Below are 26,541 nucleotides of genomic sequence, written 5' to 3'. Positions count from 1 at the left end.
TACCACTGAGATGATGACACATTTAGAACAATGTTAGAAGCCCACCAAAAAAAAAGAACAAATGTTAGAACATGTTCTCTTAGTGCTCTTATATCAACAAGTTTCTCAATTGGAAAGTTAAATTTAACATTTGCCTGAATGAGTGAATTAATATTCGTAACCTACTCCCTAATTACCTTTTTGACAATAAGAAATTTTTATAATAAAAATATTATTTTATTTTTGTTCTCTCATTTGCTTTTTGTTGTTAAATTTGATTTCACATTTGGAGAGAGATGGGTCTACAAAGTGATAATGGACTGCAGTTGAAAATCAATATGGTCTTCTGGGTTCAGTAGACAATCTTTGACTTAATCGGCTTAAATATGGGATTTAATGAAAATATGAAGACAAAATTATTTAAAATTCTAATTTTAGAATATACTATACAGATGAATGTTTTAAATCTTGTGACAGAGACATTGGTATTCCACATCCTTTTCCTGGTTATGAGCTTTGAGCGTATAACCTCAATAGATTTAGCTGTAATTAACTAATTATTTAAGTAATTGTGTCATATGAAATGATAGGTTAGGTACTATTTTATCATTTGAACATAAAAAATCACAATACTTTTTTTACATGAAAACAAACCTGTTGGTTTTGTGCATCCGGTATTGTCTGTCTAAATTTTGTAAAAAATTTCCTAAAATAATTATAGATATTTAATGGATCGGTAAATTAAAGAACTTTTTTTTTGTCAACAATTAAAGAACTACGTTTGGTTTTCCGTTTTATAAATCTCAATAATAAATATCGCTAAAAAAATGCTGAAAATCATTCCATTCTCACTGACCAATTAAAACTCAGTGCGTATCCGGCACGCGATAGTTCATTGGTTCCCCATTTTACACGCGCGTCTAGCGTTTGTTCGGACAGAGCCATACCTTTTCAATTAATTTATTATATTAATTGTTTTATTTTTCCACAGGCACTTTCTCTCACTACACAAGACTCGTTTTTGAGTAGAAAGAAAGAGAGAGAGAGAGAGAGAGAGAGAGAGAGAGAGAGAGAGAGAGAGATAAAGGTAGTAGCTTTTTTACGGTTCACACACACACACAAACACACACATACATTGGAAGGAAGGGGTAGGGTTTTAATCTTACCTTCTCGCTCGCCATCCATTTCCCCTGAGAAAAATTCTCTGAGATTTATTCAAAAAAAAAAGTAACTGACTTTGTGCTGCAACAGTGAGAAGAACCCTAGTCTTAGTTTCTTGCTTTACAGCTTTGATTTTGGAGCAAGAGAAGCCCTAATCCGTACCAAAGATGTCTCCTTTTGCTTGAGGGAGCTGTAAAGTTTCGACCTTTCTGCTTCGATTTCACCGTCATGCCACTCCACAGTATCTAATAGGTATGGATTCCCCCCCCTTTAAGCTTCGATTTTGAGTTACCCTTTGATGGAATTTTGATATCAGAGTTGCATGCTTGCCCTTGTAGGTGTGGGAGAAGAAGCCATGGAAGGGGATGAGCGAGGAGTCTTACTGGCTTGTGTTATTTCGGGTGCCCTCTTCACTTTTTTCGGTTCCGGTTCGTTTTGGATTCTCTGGTCTGTTAACTGGCGTCCATGGCGGCTTTATAGGTAACAAATCCATTTTAATTTAGGTGTTTTTGTTGATAGATACTCCATAGAGTTACCTTTTCTATCTAGTATTGAGCTAGAACCGGAGTTGAGTCAAATGTTTTCTGATATTGGCAGCTGGATCTTTGCTAGAAAATGGCCGAAAGTATTGCAAGGTCCTCAGCTCGATGCGCTATGTGGTTTTCTATCTCTTGTTGCTTGGATTGTGGTGGTGTCCCCTATTGCAATCTTGATTGCTTGGGGTTGCTGGCTGATTGTTATATTGGATCGACATATCATTGGACTTGCGATTATAATGGCTGGAACAGCGCTTTTACTGGCTTTCTACTCCATCATGCTTTGGTGGAGGACAAAGTGGCAAAGTTCAAGTAAGTTTGCAGTCTTTTTTGAACTCTTCCTAGGCTGCTTTAGCTAGTACTTATAGTGAATGAAAGTTTTGAACTTTCTCCCTTTGGCTAAACAGGAGCTGTCGCTTTACTTCTCCTTCTTGGCGTTGCCTTACTCTGTGCGTATGAACTTTGTGCTGTCTATGTTACGGCTGGTGCGCATGCATCTCAGCAGTATTCTCCTTCTGGTTTCTTTTTCGGTGTCTCGGCTATCGCGTTGGCAATTAACATGCTCTTTATCTGCCGCATGGTCTTTAATGGTAAAAGCTTTCGCAATCCTTACATGGCTTCTCAGTTATGACATGCAACTTTGGTATAATCATCTTATTCAGTCTCCTCATTTCGTCATAAGTTGTTGAATTATCCAATCTTTTCCATCACCACAGGAAACGGGTTAGATGTGGACGAGTATGTAAGAAGGGCATACAAATTTGCTTATTCAGATTGTATAGAGATAGGCCCTGTGGCTTGTTTGCCAGAACCACCTGACCCCAATGAATTATATCCCCGGCAAACCAGCAGGTAAGTTCTTTTTTTCTTTTTTCTTAATCTGGTGCAGTTCGTTTCTTACCTGTTTTCCCCCTTGTATATAATTTAAACATTTCCTTTTCTTCTTGAAATATTTGCAGGGCTTCACATCTTGGCCTCCTGTACCTTGGATCACTCATTGTTCTCCTTGCCTACTCGGTCCTCTATGGTCTCACAGCTAGGGAATCACGTTGGCTTGGAGGCATTACCTCAGCTGCAGTTATTGTTCTTGGTACATAGAGAAATTTTGTTGTATATATTTGGAGGAGAAAGCTTGCTGTTGGATTATTTCTAACTCATGCTGATGCTTAATATTTTTTTTTTTTATGTAGACTGGAATATTGGGGCATGCTTGTATGGGTTTAAGCTTCTTCAAAATCGCGTTCTAGCACTTTTTGTTGCTGGCACTTCTCGAATTTTCCTAATATGCTTTGGCATACACTACTGGTTTGTTTCTGAGCTAAAAATAATTATTACTTATTTTGAAGATTAAATTTTGTTCCCTAGAAGGCATGTAATTGATTATGTTTTCTGTTGTTACAGGTACCTAGGGCATTGTATTAGTTACATTTTTGTAGCGTCGGTTCTATCAGGAGCTGCAGTTTCCCGTCATCTGTCGATAACAGACCCGTCAGCTGCAAGAAGAGATGCCTTACAGAGTACAGTGATCCGCTTGAGAGAAGGATTTCGAAGAAAAGAGCAGAGTAGTTCTTCAGGTTCTTCAGATGGTTGTGGCTCAAGTATTAAAAGAAGTAGTAATATCGATGCAGGCCAAGCTGGTTGTACTAACGAGGCTAATCGTACCACAGAATCGTGTATGGCCGACACTCTATCTCGTACAGGCAGCTCTCAGGAGTGTATCAATAGCGACAAAAGCGTAGAAAGTGGAAGACCAAGCTTAGGTATACGCAGTAGCTCATGTCGTTCTGTGATCCAAGAGCCTGAAGCAGGAACGTCTTATTCACTGGATAAAGTTTCTGATCCGAATAACACTCTGGTCGTTTGTTCAAGCAGTGGTATTGACAGCCAAGGTTATGAATCTAGCACATCCAATTCTGCAAACGAGCAGATTTTGGATTTGAATCTGGCTCTTGCGTTTCAGGATCAGTTAAACGATCCTAGGATAGCCTCGATGCTTAAAAAGAAAGCAAAAGAAGGTGATCTTGAACTGACTAATCTGTTGCAAAACAAGGGGCTGGACCCTGACTTTGCTGTAATGTTGAAGGAGAAAAAGTTGGATCCAAGCATATTGGCATTACTTCAGAGGAGTAGTTTGGATGCAGATAGAGATCACCGGGACAACACTGATATTGCAATCATTGACTCAAACAGTGTTGACAATACTCTTCCACATCAGATTTCTCTATCTGAAGAGTTGAGGCTCCGGGGGCTCGAGAAGTGGCTTAAGCTGTCCAGACTTGTTCTGCACCATGTAGCGGGCACACCAGAAAGAGCATGGGGCCTCTTCAGTCTTGTTTTTATTCTTGAAACAATCATTGTAGCCATTTTTCGTCCGAAGACCATAACAATTATAAATTCCAGTCATCAGCAGGTGAGTTCCACTCTTTCTCAAGTTGGTGCTTGTTACATTTATGAAGGTTATTTGTATCTTTGCTAACTCACTTGTTACCTAATTGTAGTTCGAATTTGGTTTCTCGGTGCTCCTCTTGTCACCTGTTGTCTGTTCAGTAATGGCTTTTCTTCGGTCGCTTCAAGTTGAAGAAATGGCACTGACATCAAAATCTCGCAAGGTATGGCTTGTCTCGTTAGTTTGGCATGTTCATAGTACTGGTTGCGCGCAATGCAGATATACCATGTGATGTTTATGTCATTATGTACTCTAAATAGCGTCTCTTTCTATGTTTTCAGTATGGCTTTGTTGCCTGGCTGCTGAGCACATTAGTTGGATTATCACTCTCTTTCTTGAGGTACTAGGGATTATTTCATTTAATGAACTGCTTATAACTTTTCTCACATGGTCCCATTTTGATGTTCTGATTACAAAATTCGTGTCTGCTTCACTTTTGCAGTAAATCGTCAGTACTATTGGGAATGTCTCTGACTGTGCCCCTCATGGCAGCATGCCTTTCTATTGCTGTTCCCATATGGATGCATAATGGGTATCAATTTTGGGCTCCACAGTTATCATGCGGGGATCAGGCAAGAGATTCACGATTTCCGAGGATGAAGGTCTGTCTAATTTTCCTTTTGCTAGTTTCTCTCTTTGCAAGATAAATATTTCTAAATAAAGTTTATTTCCATTTTAGGGGTTTATTCTTTGGATTTGTGTTGTGGTGTTTGTGGGATCTGTAATTGCTCTTGGTGCAATTATATCTGCTAAACCTTTGGATGATTTGAAGTACAAACTATTCAGTGCCACAGAAAACAACTACACGTCACCATATACATCTTCTGTATACATTGGTTGGGCGATGGCATCTGGAGTTTCCCTAGTTGTTACTGCCATTCTTCCAATAGTCTCATGGTTTGCAACATATAGGTTCTCCCACTCCTCTGCTGTCTGTCTAGTAATATTCTCAGGTAATTTGTGTTTCTGCTTGTTTAATCTGTATTTGGGTGGGCTTTCTTTTTTTTCTTCTCTGAGTAATCTTTACGTGCCTTTTTATCTACTTTCTAGTTGTTCTTGTGGCATTTTGTGGAACATCGTATTTGGAGGTTGTGAAATCTAGAGATGATCAGTTGCCCACAAATAACGATTTTCTGGCGGCCTTGCTTCCACTTGCATGCATTCCGGCCCTACTTTCACTATGCTGTGGGATGCTTAAATGGTGCGTGTCTATTTCTTCTCATTGCCTATTAGACCTAACTCTCAGTTTCACTGAAATAGCCTTTTTAATTGTTTTTGTTGTTCTTTGCAGGAAGGACGATTGTTGGATACTGTCTCGAGGTGTATATGTTTTCGTTTCTATAGGTCTTCTTCTTCTTTTTGGAGCGATATCAGCTGTTATTATTGTAGTCAAACCATGGACGGTATGTGTAAAGTGACTCACACAATTCTCAATGTTTTTGGCTGAAGTTTATGTATCTGATACATCTTTTGTGTTTCAATTATAACAGATAGGCGTGTCTTTTCTCTTAGTTCTTCTCCTTATAGTGGTAGCTATTGGTGTTATCCATCTATGGGCGTCAAATAATTTCTATTTGACCAGGAAACAGACATCATTTGTCTGTTTTCTTGCCCTTCTTTTGGGTTTGGCAGCATTCCTTGTTGGACGGTTTCAAGGTGAGGATTCCCATCTCTTATGTTAAAACTCTTCGTAGTGGTGAGACCTTCCCTACTGATACATGTTTATTTCGCAGATAAAGCATTTGCTGGAGCATCTGTTGGTTATTTTACCTTCTTGTTTCTGTTGGCTGGAAGAGCATTAGCTGTGAGTTCATTAACCTTCTGCAGAAGTGCTCAACAGAATTGTGGCTTCTCATGTTCATTTATTCGAACGATGTGTTAACTTTTTTTTCCTCATAGGTTCTTCTATCCCCACCAATAGTTGTATATTCTCCAAGGGTACTACCAGTGTATGTCTATGATGCTCACGCGGATAGTGGAAAGAATGTCAGGTATGTTCAGCCACTTGGGTTGTTGTTATGATCTCTGCTGCGATTCTGAAATAATAACCAATAAAGATTAAACTGATGAACTTTCGTATTGTTTTGTATTGGGATTTCTTCAGTGCTGCGTTTCTCGTCCTTTATGGAATTGCATTGGCAACTGAAGGGTGGGGTGTTGTTGCTAGTCTGATAATATATCCTCCGTTTGCTGGTGCTGCTGTATCAGCTATTACCCTTGTAGTAGCATTTGGGTTTGCTGTTTCTCGTCCGTGTTTGACTCTTGAGGTTTGTGTTCTTCTTGTTTGATTTATCTGTTCCTTAGTTTAAATAATATCAGTTGGTAATTCATTCTCCTCCATTATATCTATCTATATATATTAATGTATATGTTGTGTACTCTTTGCTAATTCTGTCTGATGGTGTCCAGATGATGGAGGTTGCTGTACGTTTTCTCAGCAAGGATACTGTTGTGCAAGCTATCTCTCGATCTGCCACTAAAGTACGTTAAATTCTGATATCTTTCTTAGTTTTCTCTTGAAAATTTAGTGTTGATGTTCTGTTGGTGGTCTTAACTTAATGCATTCGCATGCAATAGAGCTCTATGGGATGCATAATATCTTACGCCTTTTGAAACCTGTTAATGACAGACGAGAAATGCTTTATCCGGCACGTATTCAGCTCCCCAAAGGTCCGCCAGCTCTGCAGCTCTTCTGGTTGGGGACCCCTCTGCAATGCGTGATAAAGCAGGGAACTTAGTGCTCCCTAGAGACGATGTCATGAAATTAAGGGATCGTCTCAGGAATGAAGAAAGAGTTGCTGGATCCTTCTTCTACAGAATGCAATGCAGAAAAAGATTCCGCCATGAACCACCTACAAATGTGGATTACAGAAGAGACATGTGTGCTCATGCAAGGGTTTTGGCACTAGAAGAGGCAATTGATACAGAATGGGTGTACATGTGGGACAAGTTTGGTGGTTATTTATTGCTATTGTTAGGTTTGACAGCTAAGGCGGAGAAAGTTCAGGTGAGCCCTGATTCTTAATTTTCCATATATACTCCTTTTATTTTTTGTTTATAACAAAAGATTCTCACAATGTTGTAGGATGAGGTACGCTTGAAACTCTTCTTAGATAGCATTGGGTTCTCTGACTTAAGTGCCAGAAAAATCAGTAAATGGAAGCCAGAAGATAGAAGACAATTTGAAATTATCCAAGAGAGGTACATGTTTCTTTTTTAAGAAATATGGTTTAATGAAGCTGAACCCTTACACTTGTTACTTATCGTTCTGTATTTGTAAACACAGTTATCTGAGAGAGAAAGAGATGGAAGAGGAAATCCTCATGCAGAGACGTGAAGAAGAAGGGAGAGGTAAAGAAAGAAGGAAAGCTCTTTTGGAGAAGGAAGAGCGCAAATGGAAGGAAATTGAAGCTTCCCTTATTCCATCTATGCCTAATGCTGGCAGCAGAGAAGCAGCAGCTATGGCAGCCGCTATACGTGCTGTTGGGGGTGATTCTGTCCTTGAGGATTCCTTTGCAAGAGAGAGAGTATCGGGGATTGCACACAGGATACGCACAGCTCAATTAGAACGACGTGCACAGCTGGTAACTTTTTAATTTGTATTCTGTCAAGTGTACATTCTAAAGATACTGATTACTGGAGAGTTAGCTAATACAAGTTATTACCAGACTGGAATTGCTGGTGCTGTTTGTGTTCTTGATGACGAACCAATGATAAGTGGTAAACATTGCGGCCAAATGGACGCAAGTGTCTGCCAGAGTCAGAAGATTAGCTTTTCCATTACAGCATTGATCCAACCCGATTCCGGACCTGTATGCCTTTTTGGCACTGAATATCAAAAGAAAGTGTGTTGGGAGGTTCTGGTTGCTGGTTCTGAGCAAGGAATTGAAGCTGGCCTAGTTGGGCTTAGGTTGATCACTAAAGGTGAGAGGCAGTCAACCGTTGGCAGAGAGTGGTATATTGGTGCAACTAGCATAACTGATGGAAGGTTTGTCTTTTTTACTCTCAGTCTCCATACTGTCCAATTTTGTTACATGACTTTTGTGATACATATTTCTCATGTTCTTCAGTCAATTTTATTTATCTGTGGTTTCCATCTCAGGTGGCATACAGTGACTATCACTGTTGACGCTGATGCGGGGGAGGCTACTTGTTACTTAGATGGTGGGTTTGATGGCTACCAGACTGGGTTACCTTTAACTACTGGTAGTGCCATTTGGGAACAAGGCGCTGAAGTTTGGTTGGGTGTTAAGCCACCTATAGATGTCGATGCATTCGGCAGATCAGATAGTGATGGAGCTGAGTCAAAGATGCATATAATGGATGTTTTCCTTTGGGGAAAATGTTTAACTGAAGATGAGGCCGCTTCTTTGCATGCAGCCATTGGCATGGCTGACCTAGACATGATTGATTTGAATGATGACAACTGGCAATGGACGGCTTCACCACCCAGAGTATGTTTCCTTTTGTTGAATGTTGGCATGGGCAATGTTTAAGCTCATACTGATTCTCCCTTGTGTTCTTCCCTATTTTACCAGGTTGATGGTTGGGATAGTGATCCTGCCGATGTGGATCTCTATGATAGGGATGATGTAGACTGGGATGGACAATTTTCCAGTGGGAGGAAAAGAAGATCAGGTCGGGACTTTCTATTCAGTGCCGATTCGTTTTCTAGAAGACACAGGAAATCCAGGATGGAGACACAAGAAGAAATAAATCAAAGAATGCGTTCAGTTGAGTTGGCTGTCAAAGAAGCTCTCTCTGCACGTGGCGATAAGCAATTTACTGACCAGGAGTTTCCTCCAAATGATCGCTCTTTATTCGTGGATACACAGAACCCCCCTTCAAAATTGCAGGTAGGAATTGTGAATTTTTTTTTCTTCTTTTGTTATTGGTTGATCATTTCCTCTCTATGTAATTATTTTTGGACTCATGGTAGACTAAAAATCAACAACTTGAACGTCACTCTAACCTTTTTGAACTTGTCAGGTTGTTTCTGAATGGATGAGACCTGATTCCATTGTGAAAGAGAACGGTAGTGATTCCCATCCCTGCCTGTTCTCTGGGGCTGCAAATCCATCAGATGTTTGTCAGGTTTGATCACTTGAAACATTTTTAATATGTCATATACATCTTTCTGATGCACAAACTATTATTCTTGACCAAGTTCTTCCAGTCAAATTTGATTCAGAATGAACCCAGAGATTTATCCGTATGATTGGTTTAACTTGTTCTATAGGGGCGTTTGGGCGATTGTTGGTTTTTAAGCGCTGTTGCAGTTCTTACTGAAGTCTCACAAATATCTGAAGTGATCATTACTCCTGAATACAACGAGGAAGGAATCTACACTGTTCGTTTTTGCATTCAGGTTGTTATCATGCTGCCTTGGTCTCGTGATGATCATTTCTTGTAGCTTCCTATATGATATCCATACAGCCATTCAAGTTAAATTGCTTTCAACTTGCAGGGTGAGTGGGTTCCTGTTGTTATCGATGACTGGATTCCATGTGAATCACCTGGCAAACCAGCCTTTGCCACTAGCAAAAAACACAATGAACTCTGGGTCTCCATAGTAGAGAAAGCATACGCCAAGCTACATGGTTCTTATGAGGCACTGGAGGGGGGACTGGTTCAAGACGCTCTTGTTGACCTAACTGGAGGTGCTGGTGAAGAGATTGACTTGAGGAGTGCTCAAGCACAAATTGATCTTGCAAGTGGCAGATTATGGTCTCAATTGTTACGCTTTAAGCAAGAAGGTTTTTTACTTGGTGCTGGAAGTCCATCAGGATCTGATGTTCATGTATCTTCCAGCGGCATTGTGCAAGGGCATGCTTACTCCGTCTTACAGGTATGCCATCTTGCTTTGGTTGTGTTTGTGCTATGCTGATTATAGGGGAACTCGTTCAAGAAAATTGTCTTTTGTCTTCAGGTGAGAGAGGTCGATGGGCACAGACTTGTTCAGATTCGAAATCCATGGGCCAATGAAGTTGAGTGGAATGGTCCCTGGTCAGACTCATCCCCAGAGTGGAGTGATAGGATGAAGCACAAGCTGAAACATGTTCCACAGGTAATTTCTATCATTCTTCTAGTTCCTTTCATTAAAGTATGTTGCGTACTGATCATGTGCATTTCTGTTCAACAGTCAAACGAAGGTATATTCTGGATGTCTTGGCAAGATTTCCAGATTCATTTCAGATCAATATATGTTTGCCGAGTATACCCTCGTGAGATGCGCCATTCAGTCCATGGCCAGTGGCGAAATTACAGTGCCGGTGGCTGCCAAGATTATAGCTCATGGCATCAAAATCCACAATTCCGGCTGAGGGCTACTGGTTCTGATGCATCTTTGCCTATTCATGTTTTCATCACTTTAACTCAGGTACTTGATATTTTTTGATCGGAACCTTTTGTTCTTCATTCTTATGTAATTCCTAACCTCTCTGATAAAATGATTACTTAACAGGGCGTAGGTTTCTCAAGAACAACTCCTGGGTTTCGTAACTACCAATCCAGCCATGATTCGCAGCTGTTCTATATTGGAATGAGGATTCTTAAAACTCGTGGACATCGTGCAGCGTACAACATATTTCTTCATGAATCTGTTGGTGGAACAGACTATGTGAATTCCCGGGAGATATCATGCGAAATGGTTCTTGATCCTGATCCTAAGGGCTATACTATTGTTCCGACCACTATACACCCAGGGGAGGAAGCACCTTTTGTTCTTTCAGTCTTTACAAAAGCCTCCATTGTACTTGAAGCTTTATAGAGTTCCCTTATAGGCAGATAGATGGCACTCTCTCTCTCTCTCCCCTTAGCGCTTGCAGTTGTTTTGAGGAACCAGACCGGCTCATTTCTCAATGTTAAAGACTTGTTTACCCGAGCTATCAGGTGAACATTAGAGACGGTAGATTACATAGAGACTGCTGCTCTGCAAGGATTGCTTCATCCTGGTCAAATCATTCAAACTCGGCTCTCGTTAATCGCATCTGATCTGGTAGCTGGCCATTATATCTGGTGAAGAATCTTGGGAGTTCTTGGGATGAAATGTGTTGGTTGGTTGGTTGTTTTCCTGATCTGCGCAAAGCTAGCAGCTCAGAGGAATACATATCACTGGAGAAAGCACTTTGCAGGCATGGCTCACTAGCATTGCATCAAATGTACATTTGTAGGTATTGTGACGAGTACAGATTAATCAAATGTAGATCGACTATTTCTTAAAAAAGACTTGGGCACTTTGTTAGGTAAAGCGGTTGGTAATTGGTTGTGGTAGTAGCCTGCAGTTTTGGTTGGTGTGTTGTAATATTCATACACTAATCTGTGTGCAGATTTAGTTTCCATTTCTAATATAATCTCAGTCTTTATTGATCCCCTCGTCCATTTCTAAATAGAGGTTGAAGAATCTCTTCTCATCCATGTAGCTATGTTTACATGAATTGTCTAATCGCAGAATCAACAAAATTTTGAACAGTTAAAAGAGGTAAGAAAAGAGATTTTTTATCAGGAAAGCTATAGATTAGTTTTAGACATGTATAATGACAGATAAGCATCTCAAAATGTAATGAAAAAATAAAACAAATCCATTTTCTATTCCATTCACCAAATTCTTGAACATTTCTCAAGTCTATCGCTCTTCACTCTGAATCGCTTTCCATGCTTCCCATTGCCTTCAATCCACCTGGCCGCTTCACACAAAAAAAAGAAAACATGAAATTATCAAATGCATCGAAACTAAAGTGTTAGTTTATTGTGGAAAGAGACAAGAAAGGAAAAAAAAAAACAGACAATGGTATACCTTCTTTGGAGTCTTCTTCTCTCTTACTTCATACCTTTCTTTGCACATATCTGACAACCAAGTACCTGGACTCCCCTGCTGCGTTAGACATTACATTACCCATATGAGATCTGTTTGCATTACCACGGAAGAGATTATGAAGAACACAACAAAAGGGACTCTCACAAACAATGCCTTCTGAACCAATTTGGCTCGTTTCTTGGGTCTTTGAGGAAGCTTGCACCCTTTCATAGCCAAGAAATCTTCTTCCTTCTCTTTATTTGACAAAGTTATAAACAGCTTTGGCCACTCATCCTTATTGGTTTCCTTCACAGCTACTTTTCCACTCTCATCTGTACCCACAGAACCCCTCGTTGTGTAGTATCTATCTTCCTTCTCAGGTGATGCCACAAGTGATGCCACAAGCGATCTCCTCACATTACCTGGAGAATCTATGATCCTATCACCACAGAGACAAAACATTAAATAAATAAAAAAATAAAGTACTCCAAGAGAGAACAGCTTTTACTTGTTTGGACGGTTAAGATGTCGAGAAGGGGAGCCTCCAGCTGGGGACATGATGAGTTTACGCTTAGACAAACCATCACTTGACGTGAGGCTCTGATCTTTCTTGACTTTCATGCATCTAACTCTTTTTCTCTCCCCCCATTGCAACACAAAATCTGCTTCTGTGGTTCCATTTCCACTTTGTCCTTTCACTTCTTCCATCAACACCAACCTTACAAAGAGATATGACTCACACATTAAAACACACTTCCAGAATTAAACAACCAAAAGAATCACAACAAACATTATCAAAAGTTCAAGACACCCTCAATTTGATTAAATGCACACAAAAAGGTGAAACATCTATCTGATTTCTAGCAACCAACTCAAACAAACTAAAGATGAAGAAGACCAATCAGCAGAAACAAGACTCACTAACCACAAGATCTGCAGTTTAAACTCAAAAGGTTTTATCGCTTCCACAACACAAGAATCAACCTAGCAAATAAGAAGACATCTAACACTGTCTTTTGTTTTCCTTCTATCTTCTTTAAATATAACACACAAGAAATAAAATGAGATTGCTTTGCTTACTTACCCCTCTCTGGTCTTTACTGCGACGCTCACCATTTTACCCTATTTGCTGGTTTTAATTGTAAATGGACGGTTAGATGGACTTCTAGAAATTAAAAAAATCTTAATCTGTTGTGTGTTTATGGATAATAACAAATAATATTGCGGCACGTGTGTCACACCGTGTTTACTGGATAGACAAAATCTCTCCAGTTCTGGCGAGAAAATCTTTGGGTTAAGACAGTAAATATTTAGTACCATGCGCTGATGACAGAGCTGATTTCCTTCCATATTACAACAGATATTTATTAATACATAAATATTAATTAAAAAATCAGTATAATAAGTTATTTTTATGTTCTAAAAAAAAATTAAGATCAAATTATTTATATATCAAAAATTGTTTATCATAAAATAAATAATTTTTATTGTACTAAAAAAAAACAGAAAAATAAATTGGGTCCAAAACAATGAAAGAAATCCAAAATAAGATTTTGCCAAGAGCAGTGAGAAATCCAAATAGTTGTAGAATTTGGTATATGGTTGATGACTGAACTATTCTCACCACTTGTCTAGTGGACTTCCCAGATTATAGGTACGTAGGGTTTGTAGGCAGCAAAAATATTAATTTAGATTTTACATAGATTATGTGTAGATATTGTTTAGATATTAAAAGATATTATTGATTTCAATCGGTAAACTAAACTTGAACACTGTCGTATTCAGATAACTTATCCGCCACACAATTTCTGACTCAAGCGGTAAATGTCCAAAACGAATCAAGTTTAAAGATTTGTGTTTTCTACTTACACAAAAATGTGTAAATAAAAATTAGAACGCACACAAATATGTTACTGACTAGCTAACAAGAGTGATAGGTCTGCTAAATACATTATTAGCGGTTACCATTATATGTACTTGTGTATATAATATATAGGTGATTCGGTTCCTACCAAAAAGAAAATATAGGTGATTCGGTTTTCTATGTCCAAGTAATTCATCAATTTGCTATGAATAATGGTTAGCCGGACAATTATTTTGTTAACGATTATCTTAACACTAAACCGTGGGGTTGTTTGTCAAACTTGCTAACATCACCAGATTTATACTAAACTCTAAACCATAAATGGTGAACCATCACCCTTAGGACATGAACAATTGATACTACACCCGTAAACCATAAATGGTAAACCATCAACCTTAGGACATGAACAATTGATACTATACCCATAAACCATAAATGGTAAACCATCAACCCAAGCACATAAACGCTTGACAATAAATCCATAAACTGTAATCTCTAAAGCCAGAATTGTAAACCCCCAACCCAAACTTCCACCGGATTGACACTATACCTTAAATCCTAAATGATAAACCGTCAACTCAAGCACATGAACGCTTGAAACTATACACATGAACTCTAAACCCTAAATGCAAAATTCTAAATCCTCAACTCAAGTCCTCAAAGGATTCATACTAAACCTTAAATCCTAAATGAGAATTCATCAACCCAAGAACATCAAACGCTTGACAATAATCCCATTAACTCTAAGCTAAACCCTAGCGAAGGTGATTCTATATTTTTGGACGTGCAAGTATGTTACCGACGAGTTAACAAGAGTAATAGGCTGCTAAATATATTGTTAGCGGTTACTTTCCTCAATACATGGTTAATAAATAAATTACACGAGCATAAACCTTGTTAGAATTATTTATCACATTCTTCAATACCATAAGAAGTTAAGATCATAGCTATGACATGAAACGTAGATGCTAGTAAAATTTAGATATATGTATTCGTTGGTTATGTCAAATTGTTAGATAGCTAATATAATAGTATAGATAAATAAAAGATGAGTTACTTGAGATTAAAAAACATTTTTTTTTTTTGATAAACCCTATCGACTGATCCGGTCGGTCCCGGAAGGAACGCACTTTGTACTACAGAGTGGACTTGCTATCACACTGCTTAACCCGAGTTTGGAATATTAGAAAACATATTTGATGGTAATGTTAGATTGTTAGACATTTAATATAATATTTACACAGCTAACAAATAAGCTCTTCCATTTGCTTATTTTGGATGTCTCTGGTATTCATCTGTGATTTTAGCTTGTCTACTTTGGGCACATACTCCATTTTTTCTGCCATTAAAGTGTCGTATCTCAGCTTGTGGTTTTCAAAATATTTGTTCAACGCGTTGATATGCGCATCTCAATGTTTGTTTTTACTACATAGATCTCAACTTCAAACTTAACCTATTTACTCTTCATCACAATTTTCTCTCTATCGTAATGCTTAATCTCTTCATCAATTGATCATTTGTTTAACATAAAACTCATGGCCATCCATTGTCCATGGTGAGACCAGGCGATAGTTAAGAAGATGAATAAAAAACCTTTGCTTCAGACTAACTCGGAAAAAGAATCAAAATCGTGTTTAGGAATAACATCATACAATCCACTACTAAAGCTGAGAAATAAATAAAGTTTTCTTCTTTATTACAACTATAAACAGAAGTGTCAGAGCTATCTCACTTTTTTCTTGAGAGCACCATAGCGATAGAGAAAACAGAACAAAAAATAGTTAAAGATTCAATATTTACATTCGCACAAGAAACAACATTGAAAAAATGAAACCTTTCGGTGACTAGAAAGATTTTTAAGTTAATATAAATAAGAAGAAACAAACAAAACAGAGATTGAATAAGGTGGCGCTGACGCTTGTAGTCGTTCTCTAGTTTTAATTTTCCAGATTAATTTTTAGAGTTATTCGTGTGGAAACTGGAGACTAAGCTAAAAGAAAGTAGATGAAAGAAGAAAAAATATGAATATTTTGAATTGGAAATATTTAGATTTTAGAGGTATAAGCTTTCGTCTAACAAAAAAGATTTGCACTAAGTAAAATCTTATCATATCTCAATTAAGATTTGCCTTGATGTTCAATGGGAATTCATTGGTATGAGTATGTATGACTATAGGAGTAGCAGAGAAAATATGGATTATATACAGTTCGTAAATAGTATAAATTGGTATATGGTTAATAACACATAAGTTCTTTGGTGTGCGTTCTAATTTCTCAAAAGAGAAACACAAACATAATTTTTATGTTTTATTTTTTATTTATCAGTTACCGAGATTTTTAATTTAGTCACTGTTTTAGAAAAAAACAATCTAACCTTTCATAAGATGTGGCATTATATTTCATTCATATTCCTAAGAAGACAACATTAAATTATATACATGTCATCTTAAATGATAAAAAGTTATGGTGGCAAAACAAAAAAAAAATCTCCCAATAAGAAAATACTTACCTTTTTACCATTGGTGGACATAAATATATAAAACTTTGATTATTTAAATCTTTTAAATATTTATAAATAACTTAGTAATATTTTAAATTTGTTTTTTACTGATTTGGAATGTATAAAAGTGAGTTTTATTAATTTTGATAATTGATGATAGTAAAAGTTAAGGTAAATCTTAAGGTAATTAATTTTTAATTTATATGATTGAAAAGTATTCTTTTACGATAACAACATAATATATGTAAGAATCATATTTATGATCTACAACAATTTTTATTTGTTGGCCAAATTCTATGATATTAATTTATAAAAGGATATCAAATAGATATATCTTTTTTTTACTGAGGGTATCATACACCGCTTGGTTAATATATAAACTAATAAAACAAATATTCCATTTATAATAGGGTTTATTTTAGATATATCTCTATTTAAGGTTTAAACTTAATCGACTATAATTATACTACTAATACGATTTACAACTACTTATTCATATATAGAAAATTCAGTTAATAGGAATAACATCAACTTTGGAAAGAAAAAAATTCGTATTAGACTGTTCTGAGAAACGTAATGATCATCTTTAATACAAAGAGCAGGATAATAATTTATTATTTATGTTTTCAAATTATTTATATAACAAAGTTTTTTATCAATATATATAATTTTAATTGCATTTAGAAAATAGAAAAACACAAACATAATATAATTTTTTTGGGAGGTCTCTTTATACACTCTCTATATTCATTATGTTTTCTTTTTCTTTTATCCATTAGTTATCAAAATCTTCGATTTTGTCTCTTTTTGGAAAAACAATTCGACTTTTTGTAACATGTGACATTAAATTTCATTAATACTCATCAGAAAAACATAAACAACATCAAATTACCTACATCTAGGGCTAGTCATGAGATTTTGGATCCTATTCAAAAAAAAATTATTTATATTTAAAATTTATAATAATTTTAAACATTTTAAGATTTTTTCAATTATAATTGTATTTAAAGAATTAATATTAGTTTCTATAAATTTATAAAATGATATATTTTATTTATTGTAAATCTATTCATTTTAAATGATAATAACCCAAAATATATTATTTTAAATTTATGCATGATAAAAATATATATTGCTTTTTATTTATTTTACATTTGCATTATATGTGTATAGATAGATGTATTTGTTTGAGCAAATGTGTATATATGTATAGAAACAAATATTTTTGAAAAAGCATATAATTTTTGTAAATTGGGGACCCCACAAAATGGGTGCCCTATTCAAATGTTCCAAAATCATCTCTCCAAACCCTGCTTTGCCTATATGTCATCTTAAATTATTAAAACAAATTGGTGGCGAAACAAAAACATTTCGAATAACAAAACTTTTCCGTTTTTTAACCAGTAGAAAATTTAAATATATGAACATCTGATTATTTAATAGTCCAATTATTTATAAAAACATTTAGTAATATTTTAATTTGATATTTTACTGATTTGGGATGTGTAAAAGTGAATTATTATTGATTTTGATAATTAATAATAGTAAAAATTTAAGGTAAACTAAAAATAATATTTTTTAACTTTTATGATTGAAACAATATTATTTTACGATAACAACACAATATATGTAGAATTATGTTTATATTCTAAAATACATTTTATTTGCTGTCCAAGTTTTATGATATTAATTTATAATTGGATATCAAATAAATATCATTTTTTTTTGCTACAGATATCATAATTCCTAATCCAAAGCAATATATAAAATATACCACTTGATTCTTAAATAAAATAATAAAACAAACATACCTTTTATAAAAATATATTTTCCACGGTAGTTTTTTTTTTTTTGCGCAACCAACTTCATTAAAAAAGCCCAAGGCTTAAGGTTCAGGATTACATAAAAACAAGATGGGCTTTAGCAAGCCTGTCGGCCGGTCCATTGAAAAAGCGAGAAATGAAAACAAAGCGACAGAATTAAAAAGGCGATGATGAAGATAGAGCCAGAGAGAAGATGTCGAATAGAACCCCATGGAGCTCCATCGTCGATTTCCTCTGGTCAATTGCTCGGACGAGCTCTTGTGAGTCTGATCTTATGCAGATATTGGTGATGCTGAGCGAAGCCGCGTGGAGGAGAGCTCCTCTAATCGCTAGGGCTTCCGCCACGCAAGGGGAAGAAACGTGTTGCAGTGAGATACCTTTATGGTATAGTTCCGCCGCGGGATCACCGGAGGAGTTCTCGAAGAAGATCCAAGCTAGACCGGCCGATCCTCCCTTCCAAGCCGCGTCCGTGTTACAGAACACAATGGAGGAGGGTGGGGGATCTGATGTAGTGACGGTTGCGATTCGTGGCATCTGAGGGGCAGCAGTGATAGTGGAGATAGGGGTAATGATTTGAGCCTGTTCCCATTCACGCTGAGATCGAATGGCTGAAGATAGGATTTCCCTTGGAGAAGTAATGCGGTTCTCAAAGATGCGCTTATTGCGAGCAATCCATAGGCTCCAAGCGATCCAGGGAAATAGGTTACCTCGAACTCCGACAGGAGGGAGTGTGCACCAAGAGTATGAGTCCTGTAGGACGATCTGAGTCGATTCCATCTGAGGCAGTAGGGGAGAGACACTCCACGGTCCCAGAGCCGAAGTCTCCTGCACGATAGGGCAGTGGATGAAGATATGGTCAGTGGTTTCCAGAGCTCCGCAGGAGGAGCACATAGTATTGTGCATGAGTCCCCTAACTTGGAGGTTTGCTCCTGTTGGTAATGCGTTCTTTAGCATTTTCCAAAGAAAGAATTTTAGTTTCGGGAGCAAGGGAGGGTTCCAGATCAGCTTCTTCCATTCAGTGTCAGTGGGGAGAGGAACTGGAGCACTGCTAGTTGTAATCATCTGTAAGTGGGGCCGATGGAGAGAGTAATAACCTGACTTAACAGTGTAGTTCCCCGACTTCTGTAGCGGCCATATGAAGGAGTCATGTGCATCCAGAACACTGGGTTTGATCTCAAGGATGAGGGAAGCGAGCTCTGGAAGTAAGTTGTTAATACGAGTCTGGTTCCATTCCCTTGTTTCTCTTGTTAAATGTCTGAAACCATTATCTAGCAGAAAGACAGGACCAATGGGCTTCAGATTAAGTTCCGGTTTAATCCAGGAATCGTTCCACAGGCTCGTTGATTCTCCGTTGCCAATAGCCTTTGCCAAGTGTTGTAGAAGTAAGTCGCGTCCTTTTAGAATTCCCCTCCAACCGTGTGATATGCTAGACATTGCTGTTACTTTGAGAAAGGACGTTTTGTGACAGTACTTACCCAATATATTTCTTGCAAACAGGCAGTCAGGAGCAGTGAGCAGTCTCCAGGAGATTTTGGCTAGCAGCGCATGGTTGAAGGCTTGTATTTCTCGGAATCCCAAGCCTCCCATACATTTCGGTTTCGTGAGATCATCCCAGGAGATCCAGCAAATCTTTCTTTCTCCAGGCGTGGAATCCCACCAGAATCTGGTAAGAACAGACTGAATCCTGTTGCATAGAAAGCAAGACATAGCAAAATTAGGAATAGCTGATAGGACTGATTGTAGCATAACCGTCTTCCCCGCAGTAGATAGGAATTGAGTAGTCCAGCTAATAGCTCTCTGGTGCATACGGTCTACAATAGATGGGAAGATGTCTTTCTTTTTGCGTCCAAAATGTTCTGGCAGGCCCAAATACTTCCCAACTCCTCCTTCTTTCTCAATACCTAGAGTTAACTTCACTTGTGCTCTGATTTCAGGTGGCGTCTTGCTGGAAAAGGAGATAGAAGACTTGAGGACGTTTATCTTTTGCCCCGATGCTCTTTCATAGTCCTGAAGAATTTTGACCAAGGAAGCACAACTATGTTCATCAGAGTTGGTGAAGAACATTGTATCATCAGCGAATAACAGGTGATTAATCCTTGGACTTTGTCTTGAGATCCTTATTCCCAGCATATTTCCACTAACTTGAGCTTTCTTGCATAATCCTGATAGAACTTCCGCACAGATGATGAAGATATAGGGGGAGAGTGGGTCGCCTTGACAGATTTCTCTCTCCGTGACCACCTTGCCGAGCACCTCATCGTTCAAGAGGAAGGAGTATGAGACAGTGGTAACACACTGCATCATCCAGTGCACCCAGGTTTGATAAAAACCCATTTGTTCCAATACCATGCGTATAAAGCCCCACTCTAACCTATCGTATGCCTTGCTGATATCTGTTTTAACAGCCATCAGACATTTCTTGATTGCACCTGAGATCTTGAGGAAGTGGAGCATCTCGTGCGTTATCAATACGTTGACAGAGATAACTCTCCCTGGAATAAAGGCCGACTGGTTCTCTGAAATCACATCTTGTAGTACAGGTTTGAGCCTTAACGATAGGATTTTAGAAATAATCTTGTAATACACATTACAAAGGGCAATAGGTCGATAGTCATCAACTGTTTTAGGACTTGGGATCTTAGGAATAAGGCGTATATGGGTCTCGTTGATAGAAGATGGTAATGTGCCTGTACTGAAGAAGATTTTGATCTCTGAAACGATTGTAGGTCTTACCACTGCTCAGTTTGTTTGGAAAAAGCTTGTAGAGAAGCCATCAGGGCCTGGTGCCTTATCAGGGTGGATGGCGAAGAGGGCTTCCTGAATCTCCAGCTGAGATGGTATCGAAGTAAGCTGATCATTCATAGCTGTTGAGATATACGGGGAGATAGCCGATTGCATTACTTCCAAGCCAGAGGAGCCAGATGAGGTAAAGATGTTTTGGAAGTAGGCTGAAATGATTTCCAGTATCTGAAAGATGTTTTGGAAGTACGCTTCCAAGCCACGGTAGATTATATAGTAGGATTATTTTAGATATGTCTTCATTTAAGGTTTACACTTAATATAATATAATTATTACTAAATTTTGATCTGTGTTTTAAAAGCACGGAATACTTTACGTTGTAAAAATCTGATAAAACACATCAAATACACTTTATGGATTTTAAAATAAATAAACTCACTCTATTTAAACACATCTCATTTTTTTTGTCATCAAACACACATACTCATATAGAACACATCTCATTTAAGAGCCACATAATTTAAAACCCGAACAGTTTATTTCAATTTAGTTTTAAGATCTAATACGATTTTTCAATCTAGATATGTAAATCAGTGAATATGTATATTTTGTTATTATATCTATAACTATTATGCAAAATATTAATTTATAGTTATAAAGTATTTTTTATATTAAGTTATTTACCTATGTTTATTAATTGATATAATTATTTAACTATTTTTGTAAATATTTATATATTATAATGTTTTCTGTAAAATTTAGCTATGTAAATATTAATTAAATTAAAAATATCTAAATGATAGCAATTACAAAATATAAATTTATAAATAATTAAATAATTTAGAATTATTATTAAAATGCAATTTTAAATTTATATTAATATCAAAAATATAAATTTTATTTTAAGACCAGTATTTATATTTCAATAGTACAGATTCAGAATTTTGTTAAACTTAAATTCAAAAGATCCATAGATTTCTAGTCACAAATGATATTAAGTTTTGATCTATGGATTCTCCTATATATATGAAATAATATATTTGTTAAAATAGTATCAATGAATATTCTACTGAAATCTTCTATGTCAAAATCTATTGGAATTTTAGGTAAAAATTCTTATATGTGATCATATAACTAAATATATTTATAGGTGTTTAGTAAATATATAACTGAATCTATGTAAATTTTTATAATTATGAATTAAAATATAAAATAACTCAAAGATATTGTTATGCTTATTTTAGTGTTTTCCCAAAAGTTCAAAATAGTAAATATTAACTTATTGAGTTTTTTTTAAGTTTGTGATTGGCTTAACTTTTTCTAATTACTTAGTTATTGAAATACATATGACTAAATGGATAAGAATTATCTAAAAGAAAACGTATCTTCTCACATGTTAACAAAAAGGAAATAATACATCTAAGGTATTATTTTACAACATTAGTATATGAAATATAAATTGTATAATAATTAATATTGAAAAGTTTAAATAAGTATATTATTAAATGTAATGCATTAAAGCCAGCGTCGCTATTATAATGTTCTTTCTCAAAAAAAAACTATCATGTTGTTTTTAAATCATATGGATTGTGTAAATATAGCAAGGGAAATATGAATAGGATATAAATAACATAGTTACAGCTAATTATGATGAGAGTAGAAATCAGGATAAATAGTAATTATATTAAAAATTAATGTTATTAACTATAGATATAATAATGGCATGCTATTGTAAATAATTTAAAAATTAAAGATACAATCCTATTAGAGATTCTATTTTAATAGTATAGTTATCAATAACATAATTTACAATTAGTTACTCGTACATAGAAAATTACAATTGTAATATAAGACTGATTTTCTATTCATGAATTTTAACACGGACTTTGGAAAACAACTTTTTGTATATTGAACTTTTCACAAAAACATAGTGATCATCTCTAAATAAATAAACACAAGAATTTGATTGTTATATTTTCTTCATTTTCTCAACTAATTCATGAGCTATCACAAAAAGGAAGAAAAGCTATACTAACAAATAAATATTAAAAAAAATCAGTTACAAAAAAACAAATAAATAGTAAATTTATGTTCTAAATAATCAAAATTTTTATTTTAATTATATTAAAATAATGACTTAACTAAAAATATGTAAAATATAAGCAGAACTATATGCTAACTAAAATTATTGAAAACATGACAAATAAGCAAAATTAGCTTAAATCTGGAGAACATGATTTAAAATCAACTAATTTCATAATTAATATTATAAATTTCTATATTCTTAAGAAATTAGATTCATAATTTTGTAAGTTATTTTAAATGTTTAGGCTGCTAGCCTGCTTTAAAGCCCAATGAGTTTCACATTATATTTAATCTGAAACTGACGAATTTTTTATCCTTCTGTCCTTCACTTAATTCATTCAGACGTCACTGATTTCAAAAGACTAGAAAAAGGTTAACAGCATAGGACTCGTACTAGTACTAGCATTCTTAAATAAACTCATAAAAGTAAAAACGCACGGTACTTCTCCTTTTACTAATAGTACAGTCAAAAGAGGAAGATAGAACTCCCAACATCAGTGAGATAAGATGTAGAGCTCAAATGCAAAAAGTATATACTTGTTATTTAGTACAATATAAGCAAAATACATTGGTCACTAATACATAGCACAACATTTTCTTAAACATATATAAACGTGGCTCTTTGACCAGAAATATATATATATATATATATATATATATATATATATATATATACGTGGCTCTAGTGCTCTACATATATTTCTGAAGTTCCAAACGGCCAATAGTTCTTTTTGTAAAAGAAAATTTATGCAAGAAAATGTTCAAAAAGAGTTGTTCTCTTTTCAAATTTATTTAAACTATAATAATCATTTTTAATAGTTGCATATGTTGATAAAAAAATAGTTACATATGTTTTTCTATTACTTACCAAGAAAGAGTAAAAAAGAACAAAGTTGTCATGAACAGATTTTTGAACTAACTAACTATATTTGAATCCCACCAACGGTCCACCAAATTTCAAAGTTCAAATGTTCCAACTTGGAACTCATTGGTACTGGTCAGAAAAGTTTTATCTTTTACTTCAAAAACTAACATAAGAAAATTTGAATCTGACTTCCTCGTTGGGGCCCTTTCTAAAATTATTTTCTGAAACTTCAACCGTTACTCCTAATTCATTAAAAACAAAGGAGAGTTATATGTTATTTTAATTTTGAAACCGAAAAACAATAGCTAAGACCATCTCCAATGTATTTTCCTATTTTTATTTTTAAAATAGAGGAACTTTATAATAGAGATGTGTTTTGCTTCAATGTATTTCTCTAAAATAGAGATCTTCAAATATAGAGCAAAATATAAAGGAATGCTATTTCTTTCTCTATAAATAGAGGAAAAAATAACAATCTTTATTTTAGAGGTAGAAATAGAGGTGAATTGGAGTCATTTTACCTCTAAATGCTATTATAGAGATAAAAGTAGAGGAGAGTTGGAGATGCTCTAAGACTTCATTTGTTATGTGGTTTCCTGAGTCCAGAGAAACATTCCAGCTAATAATTCAACACAACTCATTTTTTATACTTTACAATGGTTTGTTTAATAAAATTCAACACTCTACCCTACTATTTTTATTTTCTTATTTTTATTTTTTTCTATATCTTTTGTTTTGTAGCTACATATTAATAATTATTTTAAATTAAATGACAATACTTAAGGACTATATAAATGATTAGACAATTTATGTTTAATTTTATAAATTTAATATAAATGATTGGGAGGTTGATTTTGAAATGAATAGTTATTGGAATTTGGATAGGAAATGGTAGTTTGAAAAATATTGGGTATAATTAGAAATTTTTTTGTTAGAATCTATTTTTCAATAAAAATAAAAAATGTAGAAGTAAGAGTTGTTTGAATAAAGATGATTTTTTTTCAGTGTCCAAATCTAATGAAACAAGTCTCTGTTTATAAATTATGAAAACGATAAATTTTGATATATATATTTTTTTTAAAAGTTAATTTTATTTACAATAATTGAATTAAATAATATAGAAAAGAAAAAAAGTTCAACACAGCCAATTAAAAAAAAAAAGTCATGGCCCACACTTTTGTTTTGACCAATAGGAAGAGCCTATGCTACCATCTCTTCCCTCTCCAACCAAATTCAACACCTTTTAATTTTTTAAACGAGATGAATGCCAACTCACCTTCAACACTTCATTAAAAATACCATTGTAAATAGTCATAGGCATATGATTATGCATAATTGTATGTTTGATTCTTTTAATCTATTCCAGCTAGTTTTTAGTTTGAGGCAAAAAAAGAAAGAAAACGAAGACATAAAAAATTAAACAGTTCTCTTAAAATTAATTAATCTTTTTTGTAACGGGATAGTTGGTCATTTTCATAGTTTCGCCTTTCGGGTGAACGTTGGGGGATGGTACGAACATTTCAAGGAAACACTAAAACGGCTAGTTGACCCTTTAATGAAATGAAATATATTATAAAGTGATTCTTGAAGGAAACAAATAGTTTCAATGAAGAAAAATTCTGCAACAAATATGTTACTGTAAGTCTTTTCTTTTAATAATTCATTTTGTTTAACAAAAAAATCTAGTGTTCTAACGATAGTAATTAGAGCTAGTTTTTTTAAAATTACTAAGTAGTAATAGGCTAATTAATAGCTAATCGTATAACTTTAAATTTGTTTAGTGTTAAAAGCAAAAGTAATTAGAATCAAAAATAATTGACGTAACTTTTTTGAACTAGTCATGTGAACGTTCAACACAAATTAACTACTAAAAAATATTTTTGAATTTCAGTTGTGAGGTTGGAAATGAACAAAGGAGAAAAATGTGGTTTGGGCCAAGAGACAGCCAATTTGCCAGCTGTGTAAGTCTCCTTCAATTGTTGTATAAATAGACACAATTCCATCCCCGCAGCTATTATCATCATAGCACAAACACATACACACTAAAGAAGAACATAATCTCTCTTTCTTTTAATTTTTTCTTGTTCTTCTTCGTACAATCAAAGAGAAGCAATGGAGGTGAAGATGATGGTTGTTTTCATGATCTTTGCTGTGGCTTTCTCAGCCGTAGGACAAGTGGCGGCTGCCACAGTGGAAGCTCCAGCTCCAAGCCCAACTTCGGATGCTACTATGTTCGTACCAGCATTGTTTGCATCTGTTGTTGCTTTGGCCTCTGGTCTTCTCTTTTGAGCCAAAAACAACCATTTATCATTCATTTTTTCTCCTCTATTAATTTTTGTTGTTTTTGTTAATGATTTGTGCGTGTGGTTTGATTCTAAAGCTATAGAGTGTTGTAGTATTCTTAATTTTACCATCCGTTTCTATGTGTGCTTTGTATGTATCATCATCATTTTTCATTGTTTATGGATTCATTTTATCTTACAAACTATCCACAAATCCATGAAGGCATCACATAACTAAATGTACAAAACATCATATTTCATTGATTTGGGTTCACACAAAAAAAATTCAATAAGAGAGAGGGGATACACTGGAATTGTCTATGAGTGGGTGGAATCAATGATGTGATGAGCTGTATTTGGAAGGATGTGTGGGGCACTATGAAACCGACATCCTCATCATCATCATCATCATCATCATCATCATCATCATGGTGTTATATTGCCTTAAGGTAGTAGTAACATGAGG

General features: G+C 35.3%; 3 protein-coding genes across 5 annotated transcripts; 2 read left to right on the top strand and 1 right to left on the bottom strand.

Moving 5' to 3' along the window:
• The first annotated feature begins 1,033 nt into the window (after positions 1-1,033).
• On the top strand, positions 1,034-11,490 carry LOC108862394 (calpain-type cysteine protease DEK1). The gene is made up of 31 exons (XM_018636507.2): positions 1,034-1,392; positions 1,479-1,620; positions 1,738-1,988; positions 2,084-2,266; positions 2,393-2,528; positions 2,636-2,766; positions 2,867-2,981; positions 3,078-4,086; positions 4,175-4,285; positions 4,404-4,462; positions 4,565-4,724; positions 4,802-5,075; positions 5,173-5,323; positions 5,414-5,525; positions 5,613-5,778; positions 5,856-5,926; positions 6,022-6,113; positions 6,227-6,389; positions 6,532-6,603; positions 6,752-7,129; positions 7,208-7,323; positions 7,409-7,706; positions 7,791-8,110; positions 8,225-8,576; positions 8,661-8,978; positions 9,112-9,216; positions 9,362-9,490; positions 9,590-9,970; positions 10,052-10,189; positions 10,265-10,501; positions 10,586-11,490. Exons 2-31 carry the CDS (start codon positions 1,496-1,498, stop codon positions 10,889-10,891), a joined length of 6,459 nt encoding a protein of 2,152 aa, XP_018492009.1. The 5' UTR covers positions 1,034-1,392; positions 1,479-1,495; the 3' UTR covers positions 10,892-11,490.
• A 110-nt stretch (positions 11,491-11,600) lies between these two features.
• On the bottom strand, positions 11,601-13,088 carry LOC108862403 (uncharacterized). Of its 3 annotated transcripts, none has more exons than XM_056989134.1 (5): positions 13,002-13,088; positions 12,426-12,635; positions 12,083-12,356; positions 11,918-11,992; positions 11,601-11,807 (listed from the first exon to the last, which is right to left on the bottom strand). In XM_056989134.1, the coding sequence occupies exons 1-5, from the start codon at positions 13,031-13,033 to the stop codon at positions 11,757-11,759; spliced, it is 642 nt and encodes a 213-aa protein (XP_056845114.1). In that variant the 5' UTR covers positions 13,034-13,088; the 3' UTR covers positions 11,601-11,756. The 3 variants fall into 3 exon arrangements, with proteins under 3 accessions (XP_056845114.1, XP_018492021.1, XP_018492030.1); XM_018636519.2 differs by having other exon boundaries at positions 11,918-11,995; positions 13,002-13,087; XM_018636528.2 differs by lacking the exon at positions 13,002-13,088 and adding an exon at positions 12,843-12,984 and having other exon boundaries at positions 11,918-11,995.
• A 12,765-nt stretch (positions 13,089-25,853) lies between these two features.
• LOC108840828 (arabinogalactan protein 12) lies at positions 25,854-26,147 on the top strand. The gene has a single exon (XM_018613645.2). It carries the CDS (start codon positions 25,906-25,908, stop codon positions 26,080-26,082), a length of 177 nt encoding a protein of 58 aa, XP_018469147.1. The 5' UTR covers positions 25,854-25,905; the 3' UTR covers positions 26,083-26,147.
• Positions 26,148-26,541: the final 394 nt, after the last annotated feature.

This window comes from Raphanus sativus, chromosome 1 (genome assembly GCF_000801105.2).
Source record: "Raphanus sativus cultivar WK10039 chromosome 1, ASM80110v3, whole genome shotgun sequence".
Lineage (NCBI taxonomy): Eukaryota > Viridiplantae > Streptophyta > Magnoliopsida > Brassicales > Brassicaceae > Raphanus > Raphanus sativus.
The sequence above is the reverse complement of the archived record's forward strand: the minus strand, read 5'-3'. Positions and strand labels throughout refer to the sequence as shown.

Coding starts and splice junctions, on each gene's coding strand:
- LOC108840828 (XM_018613645.2), top strand. CDS start 25,906: ATGGAGGTGAAGATGATGGTTGTTTTCATGATCTTTGCTGTGGCTTTC.
- LOC108862403 (XM_018636519.2), bottom strand. CDS start 13,033: ATGGTGAGCGTCGCAGTAAAGACCAGAGAGGG. Junction 12,357..12,425: donor CATCTTAACCGTCCAAACAA/GTAAAAGCTGTT, acceptor CTGTGGTGATAG/GATCATAGATTCTCCAGGTA. Junction 11,996..12,082: donor TGGTTCAGAAGGCATTGTTT/GTGAGAGTCCCT, acceptor TGTCTAACGCAG/CAGGGGAGTCCAGGTACTTG.
- LOC108862394 (XM_018636507.2), top strand. CDS start 1,496: ATGGAAGGGGATGAGCGAGGAGTCTTACTGGCTTGTGTTATTTCGGGT. Junction 1,989..2,083: donor GACAAAGTGGCAAAGTTCAA/GTAAGTTTGCAG, acceptor TTGGCTAAACAG/GAGCTGTCGCTTTACTTCTC. Junction 10,502..10,585: donor TTTTCATCACTTTAACTCAG/GTACTTGATATT, acceptor ATTACTTAACAG/GGCGTAGGTTTCTCAAGAAC.